Genomic DNA, 15,667 nt, shown 5'->3' with positions numbered 1-15,667 from the left:
GGGAGAGTGGGGGTTATGGGGGGAGAGAGTGTAGGCTGAGGGGGAGAGTGTGGGTTGAGGTGGGGGAGAGTGTGGGCGGGAGGATAATATATTATATGTGTGGGGGTGGGGAGCGTGGGTGGGGAGCGTGGGTGGGGCAGGATATAAGGGGGAAGGCAGCCGGTAACGGAGGGGTGGGGTAGGGAGGGGGTGGGTAAGTATGGTGGTGACCTTAGGTAAGGTCAACTAGAGTAGTGTTGAGACGTGCCCAGAATAGTGAGGATGGTGAGGGGGTCTGGTAACGCTACTCATCACTGACCTTCACTACTCTCTCCTACCCTGGCGCCCCCCCCCCCCCTCCCTGTGAGAGAGAGAGAGAGAGAGAGAGAGAGAGAGAGAGAGAGAGAGAGAGAGAGAGAGAGAGAGAGAGAGAGAGAGAGAGAGAGAGAGAGAGAGAGAGAGAGAGAGAGAGGGAGAGGTAGAGGGAGAGGGAGAGAGGTGGAGGGGACACCACAGTATCGATAACCACTTCACTACGACAGGTTTTAGGTTCACGTCGTTCTCCTACAGGTATTGCGGGTGTTGGCAGATGTCGCGGGTGTTGAAGAATGACTCGGATGTTGGTTTTCTCACGTGTGGAGGGGGGGGGGTATATTGGAAGGGTGAAGAAAGGTAAGGTAGGGAGCGGGTGAGTGAGGGAGAGAGGTAGGAAGGTAGAGACGAGATATCTACTATTCTTACCCCTAGTATATCATAATTACAAGCTAGACTAAGCCTCAGATGGGCTGTACTAGGCCTAAGATGGTTAGGTCCTACTTGATACTTAAATATATATATATATATATATATATATATATATATATATATATATATATATATATATATATATATATATATATATATATATATATATATATATATATATATATATATAAATCGGTTATGTCAAAATTCGTAAATTCGAAAGTCTACTTTCTATTGGTCCACCCTGATCTATTAGTACCTTCGAACCGTCTACTAGAAAGTACTTTCGCTTTAGGACGGTGAGTTAGTTCATCGGCACGCTCGATTGGTCCGTTAGCTTAAGGGATTTCGAACAGTCATCGGATTATTTCAGGAGTCATCGGGTTGTTTTCGAACAGTCATCGGATTGTTTCAGGAGTCATCGGGTTGTTTTCGAACAGTCATCGGATTGTTTCAGGAGTCATCGGGTTGTTTTCGAACAGTCATCGGATTGTTTCAGGAGTCATCGGGTTGTTTTCGAACAGTCATCGGATTGTTTCAGGAGTCATCGGGTTGTTTTCGAACAGTCATCGGATTGTTTTAGGAGTCATCGGGTTGTTTTCGAACAGTCATCGGATTGTTTTAGGAGTCATCGGGTTGTTTTCGAACAGTCATCGGATTGTTTCAGGAGTCATCGGGTTGTTTTCGAACAGTCATATCAAGTGTTTTCGAACAGTTATGTAAGCTCCCTCGCGGCCTCACCGCCACCAGAATCACACACTACCATCCCTCACTGATCGAAACCTCGAACACAGCCATGAGACAGATCGAAGTCCCATTATAACAACTGTTCATACAGTATGTTGTATGTTTACGCATGCAGTATACAACAACAGCCTTCATACACTATTACAAACGACCCCCCCATACATTATAACGAATAACTAGGCCTAGTTTAGCTTAGGTTTTAAAATCTGTCATAAATCTGCCTCATACATGGTTTATGAAGTCCCTCATGTCTCATACATGGTTTATGAAGTCCCTTATGAGGTCACTCATACGTGGCTTATGTAGGTCCCTCGTGTGTGTGTGGCTTACGAGGTCCCTCGGGTAGCCACCGAGGTACTGAAGAAAGGTGCGGAGGGAATGCATGATAACTCACCTGACACAGAGACCATAAGTTGTTCATGTTGACGTGACGGCTGGAGGACGTATCATTACTTTGTGTCTTGCTCCTGTGGCTGGGGTGCTGGAGACGGGCTCTTCCTGGGGTTCTTCTGTGGTCTCCTACGGAGAGTCCTACTGTGATCTCCTACAGAGAGTCCTGTGGTCTCATGCGGAGAGTCCTGTGGTCTCATGCGGAGAGTCCTATGGTCTTACGGAGGGTCCTTCTGTGGTCTCATGCGGAGAGTCCTACTGTGGTCTCATGCGGAGAGTCCTACTGTGGTCTCATGCGGAGAGTTCTACTGTGGTCTCATGCGGAGAGTCCTACTGTGGTCTCATGCGGAGAGTCCTACTGTGGTCTCCTACGGAGAGTCCTACTGTGGTCTCATGCAGAGTCCTGCTGTGGTCTCATGCGGAGAGTTCTTCTGTGGTCTCATGCGGAAAGTCCTACTATGGTCTCTTACGGAGAGTTCTTCTGTGGACTCATGCGGAGAGTTCTACTGTGGACTCATGCGTAGAGTCCTACTGTGGACTCATGCGGAGAGTCCTTCTGTGCTCTCATGTGGAGAGTCCTACTATGGTCTCTTATGGAGAGTCCTACTATGGTCTCTTACGAAGAGTCCTTCTGTGGTCTCCTACGGAGAGTCCTTCTCCGGTCTACTACGACCAGCGGTGTTGGTCTTGAGAAGTACTATAGTGATGTCCCCCAGAGATGCCAGAGTTGCACCCTCCAAGGTTGCGAGGGAGGTCTCCGCGAGTGGTCCCAGGGCGGTGGTCTCGCGCGGGTGTGGTCACAGCCCGGGTCCTGAGGTCACGGCGGAGGTCAAGAGTGTACGGGTGACCAGGTTAGTGCGGCTGTCAGGGCTGCGACGGCGCCAGTTGGCGCTTGATTTTATTTCAGTCTGCCCTACTTTTATATTCCCTCGTTGAATGTGGAATAAGTTAGCGGAGTTGAGGCATGGTGGTGGTGGTGGTGGTGGTGGTGGTGGTGGTGCTGGTGGTGGTGCTGGTGCTGCTGGTGGTGGTGGTGGTGGTAGGACGAAGTCAAAGTGATTGGGCTAATGTGGAGAGCGACCCGCGGGTAGAGGAGTTATCCGGACCCCTTCCAACTGTGAACTGTGTACCTCGCTGGCTGGCATGCTGGCTCCCACCCCCACCATCACACACACACACACACACACACACACACATGGCTCTCTCTCTCTCTCTCTCTCTCTCTCTCTCTCTCTCTCTCTCTCTCTCTCTCTCTCTCTCTCTCTCTCTCTCTCTCTCTCTCTCACTCTCTCTCTCTCTCTCTCTCTCTCTCTCTCTCTCTCTCTCTCTCTCTCTCTCTCTCTCTCTCTCTCTCTCTCTCTCTCTCTCTCTCTCTCTCTCTCTCTCTCTCTCTCTCTCTCTCTCTCTCTCTCTCTCTCTCTCTCTCTCTCTCTCTCTCTCTCTCTCTCTCTCTCTCTCTCTCTCTCTCTCTCTCTCTCTCTCTCTCTCTCAAGTGAGACAGCCAGGCCGCCCTACACGTGGAGACAGTAGTAATATACTCTCACCCACGTTAAGAGTCATTAATAATTAACAAAAGTCATTAACATCAACATTAATAATAAAACAAACACGCATCCCATCCCTTGCGTCTCACACGCGAGGGATGAATCTTTTATACAAATATAATCTATATAAATATAAATGTAAATGTTCGTTTGTTCAAAGTCGTTAATCTCCGAAAGTTCTTTCTGGGGGATGGTGGGGAGGACGAGGGGTCGGGGGAGTGGGGGATGGTGGGGAGGACGAGGGGACGGGGGAGTGGGGGATGGTGGGGAGGACGAGGGGTCGGGGGAGTGGGGGATGGTGGGGAGGACGAGGGGTCGGGGAGTGGGGGATGGTGCGGAGGACGAGGGGACGGGGGAGTGGGGGATGGTGGGGAGGACGAGGGGTCGGGGGAGTGGGGGATGGTGGGGAGGACGAGGGGTCGGGGGAGTGGGGGATGGTGAGGAGGACGAGGGGCGGGGGGAATGATTGGGAGGACGAGGGGATGGGGGAATGGGGGAGAGGACTGGGGGGACAGGGGAGGGTTGCTGTGGCTCAGCAACGTGCATTCATTGCTGAGCCACAGCAACGCGTGGTCGGGTACAGATAGTTACAAATATAAATACATTTATATTCAGAGTTTATGTATAGATAGATCTAGGTTAGGATAGGTAAAGTGTTATGTTTATACAGTGTTTACAGTACAGCAGTCATGCGTTCATTCCATCCAGCGGCCGACCCCAAAGACGAATTCATCAAATTTCTAGCATGCTCTTCATTCAAAACAGGATTTTTTCTCGACTATAAATTAAAATTATTATATATTTGAATATTGTGCGTATTTAGGTACAAGGTTAGTTAGGTTCTGTTGGCGATTATTTGAATACTAACTGTACCCGGCCATGTGTTGCTGTGGCAATACTAGCTGCACCCCTGGCTGTGTTGCTGTGAGCCACAGCAACCCTCCATCGTTCCCCCCTCCCTGTCCCCTCATCCTCCAGACCATTCCTCCCTCCCCATCCCCTCGTCCTTCCCACCATCCCCCACTCCCATGTCCTCTCGTCCTACCCACCATTCCCCCCCCTCCCTGTCCCCTCATCCTCCAGACCATTCCTCCCTCCCCCATCCCCTTGTCCTCCCCCACCATTCGCCACTCCCCCATCCCCTCATCCTCCCCCTCCATTTTCCCCTCCCCTGTCCCCTCGTCCTTCCCACCATCCCCCACTCCCCTGTCCCCTCGTCCTTCCCACCATCCCCCACTCCCCTGTCCCCTCGTCCTCCCCACCATCCCCCACTCCCCTGTCCCCTTGTCCTTCCCACCATCCCCCACTCCCCTGTCCCCTCGTCCTACCCATCATTCCCCACTCGCCCGTTCGATGCATTCCCAAATAATCTAATGTTCCCATAAAAAAAACAGGAACATCAAATGATCTGACGTTCCCATCACTGAAAATAAGAACAGTTAAAAACACGAAATGAAAAACAATTAAAAATAAAAAAAATAAACTATACTGACAAAATGAACGGAAGCATGTAAATGACACAGTTCAATTCCAACACAGTGTCACATGAAATAATTAGATCAAAATGAAAATAAATCAGAATCTATGAAAATTCAATTTAACAATGCAATCGGAAACATTGAAATGGAATCGTTACATATTTACTATAGCATGTGTTGCTTTTACGTGCAACAGATGGCGTTGTTTTTCAAGAAAAGCATGTTTGTACCTTTTGCAAACGTGACATCTATATAGTAGGTCTATAAAAACACGCGCGTATTCGAATGGAACGTTGGGTCAAAATCTCAAAACAATCTTAGCGATGTTGACCAAAACGACAATTTACATTGTTATTTATATAGATAATATATATTTTTATTTATAATAATAATATATGTAGTATGTGAGCAAAGCAGTTATAGCTTGTTATCACTTAACCTCCGCCTATCTTGAGGTTATCTTGAGATGATTTCGGGGCTTTTATTTTTTTAGTGTCCCCGCGGCCCGGTCCTCGACCAGGCCTCCACCCCCAGGAAGCAGCCCGTGACAGCTGACTAACACTCAGGTACCTATTTTACTGCTAGGTAACAGGGGCATAGGGTGAAAGAAACTCTGCCCATTGTTTCTCGCCGGCGCCCGGGATCGAACCCAGGACCACAGGATCACGAGTCCAGCGAGCTGTCCGCTCGGCCGACCGGCTCCCTAACTATACATTGAACTTTAATGAATAATAATAATTTATATCTGAAAACCAACCTAATTTTAATATACAGTTTGGTAATATTGCTGAAGGTGCCTTGTGTGTGTGTGGGGGGGGGGGGGGAGGTCGAGCACTGAACGAGCCAGGTCTGAGGACAGGCTGTGGTACCTATTTTACCTGATCAACCAGGCTGTGACTCATACGTCAGGCTGCGAGCAGCCGCGTCCAACAGCCTGGTTGACCAGTCCAGCAACCGGGAGGCCTGGTCGACGACCGGGCCGCGGGGACGCTAAGCCCCGGAAGCACCTCAAGGTAACCTCAAGGTGGTCCGCCGTCAACTTGCCCTCCTACAATGAACGTCGTGTTTCGTTCGTATGCGTTACATAAGATCAAAAATTGCCGTACTAGCAAATGGAAACGGCTCGCGAAAAGTGACGCACTGTTCCGTTTTCTATTTTGGGTCCTCTGGTAGGTTAGGGGAGGACACTTTAAATTCAGGCCAAGCCATTATGACTTTATAACACTCTAAAGGGGGGTCAGGATAAGGAGAGCATCCATCCTCTGTGCGGATGCGTGGTTGGTAGCGCAATGGCCTCGCCTTCTGCAGGGCCGGTGCTCGATTCCCAATGGTGCAATTTGTTGGGCACCGTTCCCTCCCCCCCCCCTCACTCTGTCCTCACATCCCAGCTCCTATCCTGTCCTCGTATCCCTTCCAAGAGCTGTCTAGCCGCACTGGCTGGACGCTTTCTCCTGCTTAAGGGAATGGTTCCCTCCTTACCTGCTACACCACTTGGGCTGGACGGTAGAACGACGGTCTCGCTTCATGCGGGTCGGCGTTCAATCCCCGACCGTCCAAGTGGTTGGGCACCATTCTTTCCCTCCACTGTCCCATCCCAAAATCTTTATCCTGACCCCTTCCCAGTGCTACATAGTCGTAATGGCTTGGCGCTTTCCCCCTGATAGTTCCCTTCCCTCCTTACCTCCACCCTTCCAGTCTCCCTCACCAATATTGCTCCTGTGGTCTGGCTCAGCCATAACGGGGTCCTCAGATCTTCTCGGATCACGTGGACGACGCCTTGAGGTCAAATATATCCTGAGAAACATAGAGACACACGTCACTGATATTGAGAAACAAGGCAGCCAGGAACTGGATGAGACACAGAGGGACACTGGCAGGCAACACGTGACAAGTGAGTGTCCGCGCACCCGACAAGGCTTGAGTCCTTTCAAAAGCTTGAAATCCCTTGGGTTTGATCCCAAACTTGAGTGCAATATCACACACCAAAATCCCGTGTAATGCTGAAATCCAGAGTAGCGAGGGAGAGGAGGAGGGAAGCAATAGGGAACAGGGAGGAGGAGGAGGAGGAGGAAAGTGAGCCTTTGTAGCAAAGGTTAATGATATCACATTAGTCTTCCGTACCCTGGATTGGTCAAAGGTCGGGGGAGACCAGTGAGAGGGCGACACTGGGCCCCACATCTCAGAAGCTGCGGTTGATAAGAACACACAAACAATGTGAGGTATATTCTGAAAGCAGAAGCCGATTGATGGTTGATAAAGATTAAGCCACCCAAGAGGTGGCACGGGCATGAATAGCCCGTAAGTGGTGGCCCTTTTGAGCCATTACCAGTATCAATAGATGATACTGGAGTTCTGTGGAGGTGCGACTGCACCCTGCGTGACGGGAGATGTCTCCCCCGTGAGCAGAAGCCGGTGTGAAGTGGTTGATAAGGGCGGTTGACACGACTGACACGTAATTACCATTGCTGGGGGACAGGAAGCCTGTACTTAGTCTGTTACTTTCCTAACTGCTGAGTACCTATTTTAGTGCTGGGCGAACGCGTGTGTCAGGTGAAAGGCGACTTTAAACGTTTCTGTCTCGGCCGGGTGTCTCGACTGTGAACCGATGACGTAGACCACTATGCTACAGGATTGATATCTTGATGGGTTACAGGGCATCTTCTTGAGGTTATCTTGAGAAGTTTCGGGGCTTTTAGTGTCCCCGCGGCCCGGTCCTCGACCAGGCCTCCACCCACAGGAAGCAGCCCGTGACAGCTGACAAACACCCAGGTACCTATTTTACAGCTAGGTAACAGGGGCATAGGGTGAAAGAAACTCTGCCCATTGTTTCTCGCAGGCGCCTGGGATCGAAACCAGGACCACAAGATCACAAGTCCAGCGTGCTGTCCGCTCCCTCTCCCGGCATGCCAGCACCCACCGTGCAGGACACCCCCCCCCCCCCCAGAGTCCAGGTTATAACCCATGAAGGTAAACATGAACTAAACAGCAGCCGACACAAGTCCTTTTGAAACTTTAATATTCACAGGTCTCTGGCGCCCCGGAATGTTTCTCGAGGCGTAGACGGCTAAGATCATCTGAGTGACTTACTATACTGTTTAGGTAATTATACGGAGCTCTGCTGCTTAGCTTAGAGATGGCTGCTCCAGCTCTTGAACCCATTATGCTATAAAGAGATTGTTGATGTCTGCATTAAGCTGTGGAACTAGATCGAGACTGAGTCTTGCGTAGCTGAATGAATTTTTGGGCTCGGTTTCAGAGTCCATAAGTGTGCTCTTAACTTTTACCATTACCACTCACAGGATGGGTATGGGGTCCACTACCACCCACAGGATGGGTATGGGGGCCATTACCACTCACAGGATGGGTATGGGGTCCACTACCACTCACAGGATGGGTATGGGGCCCACTACCACTCACAGGATGGGTATGGGGGCGACTACCACTCACAGGATGGGTATGGGGTCCACTACCACTCACAGGATGGGTATGGGGCCCACTACCACTCACAGGATGGGTATGGGGCCCACTACCACTCACAGGATGGGTATGGGGTCCACTACCACTCACAGGATGGGTATGGGGTCCACTACCACTCACAGGATGGGTATGGGGCCCACTACCACTCACAGGATGGGTATGGGGGCGACTACCACTCACAGGATGGGTATGGGGGGTGCATATTAAATGTACTAACTTGCACAAAGGTTGGAGATTGTTGTAACAGATTGCAGCGGCTAGTGTGGGCAGCCATTGTCCACAGTGCCCCGACCTTTTAAGTACCTAGTTTAAGTCGGTGATATTGTCCACCTCCAACTTTCATTGATCTTTAAACTTTTAGCCAGACGTCTGGAGAGTGCAGGACAGGCGCGCCTTCTGAATCCCCCCCCCACCACCACACCCCCACCACCACCACTACCACACCACCACTACTATCACCAACACCCCCACCACCACCACCACCACCACCACACACCACCTTCCTAGAAGGCCGTCACCCTCCTAGCTATTTTATCCTGCAATGGATAACAGGGGTCCACTACCACTCACAGGATGGGTATGGGGTCCACTACCACTCACAGGATGGGTATGGGGTCCACTACCACTCACAGGATGGGTATGGGGTCCACTACCACTCACAGGATGGGTATGGGGTCCACTACCACTCACAGGATGGGTATGGGGTCCACTACCACTCACAGGATGGGTATGGGGTCCACTACCACTCACAGGATGGGTATGGGGTCCACTACCACTCACAGGATGGGTATGGGGCCCACTACCACCCACGGGATGGGTATGGGGTCTACTACCACTCACAGGATGGGTATGGGGCCCACTACCACTCACAGGATGGGTTTGGGGTTCACTACCACCCACGGGATGGGTATGGGGTCCACTACCACTCACAGGATGGGTATGGGGTCCACTACCACTCACAGGATGGGTATGGGGTCCACTACCACTCACAGGATGGGTATGGGGTCCACTACCACTCACAGGATGGGTATGGGGCCCACTACCACTCACAGGATGGGTATGGGGTCCACTACCACTCACAGGATGGGTATGGGGTCCACTACCACTCACAGGATGGGTATGGGGTCCACTACCACTCACAGGATGGGTATGGGGTCCACTACCACTCACAGGATGGGTATGGGGTCCACTACCACTCTCAGGATGGGTATGGGGTCCACTACCACTCACAGGATGGGTATGGGGTCCACTACCACTCACAGGATGGGTATGGGGTCCACTACCACTCACAGGATGGGTATGGGGTCCACTACCACTCACAGGATGGGTATGGGGTCCACTACCACTCTCAGGATGGGTATGGGGGCCACTACCACTCTCAGGATGGGTATGGGGTCCACTACCACTCACAGGATGGGTATAGGGCACAATATTGCGCCCCAATTCGGGTCTCAATGTTCAATACATCCTCGTGGCCCAAGACAATTCTTTCCTCCAGATTGATACATTTGCTTGGACTGTACTGAATATAATGTGTCGTGCCTTGATACCAATGACAAGAACTCTCATTACCCACTTAAAGCCAACGTTGAAGACTATATGTTATCAGTAACGTCAGTCCTCCATTATATCATTATATATTGTTAAGATATATTAGTTGCAGTCGGAGAGCCCTGTTATAGCTGTCAGTGTAATTATAAGGTGTGTAATGTTGTAAGATGTGTCGTTGAGGTCTGATATAAACACCTTTTGTGCCCTCTGTAGTCCTTTTTGCGCTACCGCTCACAGGACGAGTATGGGGTGCACAATAAACTACCGCTCACAGGACGAGTATGGGGTGCACAATAAACTACCGCTCACAGGACGAGTATGGGGTGCACAATAAACTACCGCTCACAGGACGAATATGGGGTGCACAATAAACTACCGCTCACAGGACGAGTATGGGGTGCACAATAAACTACCGCTCACAGGACGAGTATGGGGTGCATAATAAACTACCGCTCACAGGACGAGTATGGGGTGCACAATAAACTACCGCTCACAGGACGAGTATGGGGTGCACAATAAACTACCGCTCACAGGACGAGTATGGGGTGCACAATAAACTACCGCTCACAGGATGAGTATGGGGTGCACAATAAACTACCGCTCACAGGACGAGTATGGGGTGCACAATAAACTACCGCTCACAGGATGAGTATGGGGTGCACAATAAACTACCGCTCACAGGACGAGTATGGGGTGCACAATAAACTACCGCTCACAGGACGAGTATGGGGTGCACAATAAACTACCGCTCACAGGACGAGTATGGGGTGCACAATAAACTACCGCTCACAGGACGAGTATGGGGTGCACAATAAACTACCGCTCACAGGACGAGTATGGGGTGCACAATAAACTACCGCTCACAGGACGAGTATGGGGTGCACAATAAACTACCACTAACAACACTACCAACCAGATGTAACACAAACAAGGAACAACGGTATCAAGCCTAAACAAGCCACAATGTTGGGCAACAACAACAAAACAGGAAATTCCTTTTCACTAGTGTTAATGGCTATCAGGTAAATTCAGGTAAATATCCAAAATCTCCATTCTGTTTTTTCAATTACCGCTGAAAATTCAGAGAAAATTACATTTTTGCTATAATGGAGAGAGAGAGTCGTACTGGCCCGAATTTTATCCCGGTACAACTCGACTTCTTAGGCTATTGTCGGAAATCCCGGCACCATTTAATAATATTACATACAATAGGCAGATAATATTGCTGCTGCCGTTGTATACACAAGTTACCCATAGAAAATGTAGCTTGTAGTGGAATTTTCCGTCAGTAGAAAACGGGATATCATTGCCACATAGTACTATAAATTCACCAGCTATTCTGTTAGAAATTATTCTTAAATACAGTAGTCTTTGGACTTATTATATCATAAAAAACATCTTATTTGAATTAATTACCAGTACCAAAATAGAATAAATGTGACCCTTCTATCACTTATTGACATCTGGACAAAGTGAGCCAAGGAGCTGTGGTGAGAGAGGTCAGCCATTGTTAAGACCAGAGTCGTTGGAGCACATTCCGCTCCTATAATCCTCTTGGGCGAAGTGTTATGGAGATCAACTTAAGTGTTCTACCATCATCAACACGCTGTCAACAACCACAAGGGAAGTGTCTTTCCGAAATCTTATCTAAGTCCTTATCCTTGGTCCTTATCTAATAATATACAATGTTTTCTCCGATATAGCTGTCATATATTAGGATTCCGTCTTTACAGCTAGTGCCCTTTGACAGGTACAAGAAGAGGAAGCAAGAATTAATCTTGGTACATCAGTTACTTGGGGTGATGGAAGCTAGCTTCACACGAGGATAATTTGGTGTCTGCATCCTAGTTATATTTGGTGGACTAAGCCTACCATGCAATAAGATAAGGAACCTCCTCAATTTATATACTAATATATGTAGTTCAATACTGTAGTTTGATTGGCTGCATGTAAATAAATTTAATATAAACCCCCCTAATGTGTAAGGATCGATTTGTGAGAAATATTGCAAAAATACAGTGCACTTAACATTATACAAATTGCTATCGAAATATATAAATTAACGTAAATATAAATTCTATATAAATTCATATTAAATAAATATAAATCTCACAGGTCGGTTCCCACATGCTATGACCTTCCATAGCCTAAGAACTAGAGAACTAGAAGCCTAACAACTAGAACTTCCATCTGTTCCTCCTCGTTCAAGACGTCTATGTAAGGTTGGCGCCAACGACCTCGTTCTTAAAGTGATAACATTATGCAACACTCTTTACTCTCAAAGATTTTTCTTTGTATAAAAGTAGTTTGTATATCTACTTATTTTGATCTCAAAACGGCGCGCGCAGAGAAACGACTGGAGAAAATATTTACCTTTTTTTCAACCTGAATTTACCTGAGGGCCACTACCCTCGACGAGGACAGGAAGCCGGCGGCTTGTTAAAGTTCCCTTCCCCATAAAGGGTTTGGTAGGGATCCATATTTAGGTAATGGGTTCCTCTGGAGTGGAAACTGCTTAACAAGTCACAAATACATTCAGAGGATTAACATAAACATTTATACAGGTTCTCATCGCCGGCATTTACTCTATGAATAGTTGATGAACATTGACACTACTTTTACCCTCTTGTGAGTAATTCAATGACAATAAATGTATGTAAATATACTCATTTATTCACGAGTGAATGTGGACCAATAACTCCGAGCGGGTTCTTGGTTCAACTTTTTTTGTCAACAAACCCGCCGCGTCCAGCCACACTCTTGTCTGGCTAATTTAAAAATACGACAATGTCACCCTTGACTGATTGTGCCACACCTCCTGTCTCATTTGTGCTTTGTCGCGTCACATTACACCTCTGCTGCTCCTTGCGTCACACCTCTGCTGCTCCTTGCGTCACACCTCTGCTGCTCCTTGCGTCACACCTCTGCTGCTCCTTGCGTCACACCTCTGCTGCTCCTTGCCGCACACCTCTGCTGCTCCTTGCGTCACACCTCTGCTCCTCCTTGCGTCACACCTCTGCTCCTCCTTGCGTCACACCTCTGCTGCTCCTTGCGTCACACCTCTGTTCTCCCGCCCCCTGGGTTCTGCTAGGTGGATTTAATGGGTGTTTGAACACCCGTGAATTAGTGTTCAAAATGAACACTAGTGCCTGGGTGTTCGATAAACCGGAACACTGATGGATGACACGGAAATGAGGAGGCACTGAAAGTCGTCCTTGGAACCATTATCTAAAGTGACTTTCAACTTTCAACGCGGTGATTAACGCTCAGAACTGCTACAAGAACTCTCAGAGGTGATACGTGGTTGTTGGTGGGGGGTGGGACACCACGCCGCCAGGCAGCAGACCAGCACCAGGGTGGACACCACGCCAGGCAGCAGACCAGCACCAGGGTGGACACCACGCCAAGCAGCAGACCAGCACCAGGGTGGACACCACGCCGCCAAGCAGCAGACCAGCACCAGGGTGGACACCACGCCGCCAAGCAGCAGACCAGCACCAGGGTGGACACCACGCCGCCAGGCAGCAGACCAGCACCAGGGTGGACACGCCACCACGCAGCAGACCAGCACCAGGGTGGACACCACGCCGCCAGGCAGCAGACCAGCACCAGGGTGGACACGCCACCACGCAGCAGACCAGCACCAGGGTGGACACCACGCCGCCAGGCAGCAGACCAGCACCAGGGTGGACACCAAGCCAGGCAGCAGACCTGCATCAAGGTGGACACCACGCCGCCAGGCAGCAGACCAGCACCAGGGTGGACACCACGCCGCCAGGCAGCAGACCAGCACCAGGGTGGACACCAAGCCAGGCAGCAGACCAGCATCAGGGTGGACACCACGCAGCCAGGCAGCAGACTAGCACCAGGGTGGGCACCACGCCGCCAGGCAGCAGACCAGCACCAGGGTGGACACCAAGCCAGGCAGCAGACCAGCATCAGGGTGGACACCAAGCCAGGCAGCAGACCAGCATCAGGGTGGACACCAAGTCAGGCAGCAGACCTGCACCAGGGTGGACACCACGCCAGGCAGCAGACCAGCACCAGGGTGGACACCACGCCAGGCAGCAGACCAGCATCAGGGTGGACACCACGCCGCCAGGCAGCAGACCAGCACCAGGGTGGACACCACGCCGCCAGGCAGCAGACCAGCACCAGGGTGGACACCACGCCGCCAGGCAGCAGACCAGCACCAGGGTGGACACCACGCCGCCAGGCAGCAGACCAGCACCAGGGTGGACACCAAGCCAGGCAGCAGACCAGCACCAGGGTGGACACCACGCCGCCAGGCAGCAGACCAGCACCAGGGTGGACACCACGCCGCCAGGCAGCAGACCAGCACCAGGGTGGACACCAAGCCAGGCAGCAGACCAGCACCAGGGTGGACACCAAGCCAGGCAGCAGACCAGCACCAGGGTGGACACCAAGTCAGACAGCAGACCAGCACCAGGGTGGACACCACGCCGCCAGGCAGCAGACCAGCACCAGGGTGGACACCAAGCCAGACAGCAGACCAGCACCAGGGTGGACACCACGCCGCCAGGCAGCAGACCAGCACCAGGGTGGACACCACGCCGCCAGGCAGCAGACCAGCACCAGGGTGGACACCACGCCGCCAGGCAGCAGACCAGCACCAGAGTGGACACCACGCCGCCAGGCAGCAGACCAGCACCAGGGTGGACACCACGCCGCCAGGCAGCAGACCAGCACCAGGGTGGACACCAAGCCAGACAGCAGACCAGCACCAGAGTGGACACCACGCCGCCAGGCAGCAGACCAGCACCAGGGTGGACACCACGCCGCCAGGCAGCAGACCAGCACCAGGGTGGATACCACGCCGCCAGGCAGCAGACCAGCACCAGAGTGGGCACCAAGCCAGGCAGCAGACCTGCACCAGGGTGGACACCACGCCGCCAGGCAGCAGACCAGCACCAGAGTGGACACCACGCCGCCAGGCAGCAGACCAGCACCAGGGTGGACACCACGCCGCCAGGCAGCAGACCAGCACCAGGGTGGACACCAAGCCAGGCAGCAGACCAGCACCAGGGTGGACACCAAGCCAGGCAGCAGACCAGCACCAGGGTGGACACCACGCCGCCAGGCAGCAGACCAGCACCAGGGTGGACACCACACCGTCAGGCAGCAGACCAGCACCAGAGTGGACACGCCGCCAGGCTGCAGACCAGCACCAGGGTGGACACCACGCCGCCAGGCAGCAGACCAGCACCAGGGTGGACACCACGCCGCCAGGCAGCAGACCAGCACCAGGGTGGACACCACGCCGCCAGGCAGCAGACCAGCACCAGGGTGGACACCACGCCGCCAGGCAGCAGACCAGCACCAGGGTGGACACCACGCCGCCAGGCAGCAGACCTGCACCAGGGTGGACACCACGCCGCCAGGCAGCAGACCAGCACCAGGGTGGACACCACGCCGCCAGGCAGCAGACCAGCACCAGGGTGGACACGCCGCCAGGCAGCAGACCAGCACCTGGATGGACACCACGCCGCCAGGCAGCAGACCAGCACCAGGGTGGACACCACGCCGCCAGGCAGCAGACCAGCACCAGGGTGGACACCACGCCGCCAGGCAGCAGACCAGCACCAGGGTGGACACGCCGCCAGGCAGCAGACCAGCACCAGAGTGGACACGCCGCCAGGCAGCAGACCAGCACCAGGGTGGACACCACGCCGCCAGGCAGCAGACCTGCACCAGAGTGGACACGCCGCCAGGCAGCAGACCAGCACCAGGGTGGAC

The 15,667-nt window shown here is 52.0% G+C and overlaps 1 protein-coding gene across 1 annotated transcript in view; it reads right to left on the bottom strand.

Annotated features, from left to right (window-relative positions):
- The window catches only part of LOC138364662 (uncharacterized), a 65,171-nt gene extending 63,280 nt beyond the window's left edge, over nt 1–1,891 (bottom strand). The window contains exon 1 of the mRNA XM_069324638.1: nt 1,865–1,891. Coding sequence (XP_069180739.1) covers nt 1,865–1,891 — 27 coding nt within the window. The remainder of the gene's footprint in view (nt 1–1,864) is intronic.
- Nucleotides 1,892–15,667: the final 13,776 nt, after the last annotated feature.

Source organism: Procambarus clarkii, chromosome 14 (assembly GCF_040958095.1).
Source record: "Procambarus clarkii isolate CNS0578487 chromosome 14, FALCON_Pclarkii_2.0, whole genome shotgun sequence".
NCBI lineage: Eukaryota > Metazoa > Arthropoda > Malacostraca > Decapoda > Cambaridae > Procambarus > Procambarus clarkii.
Note: the sequence above shows the minus strand (reverse complement) of the source record. Positions and strands in the feature narration are given on the sequence as shown.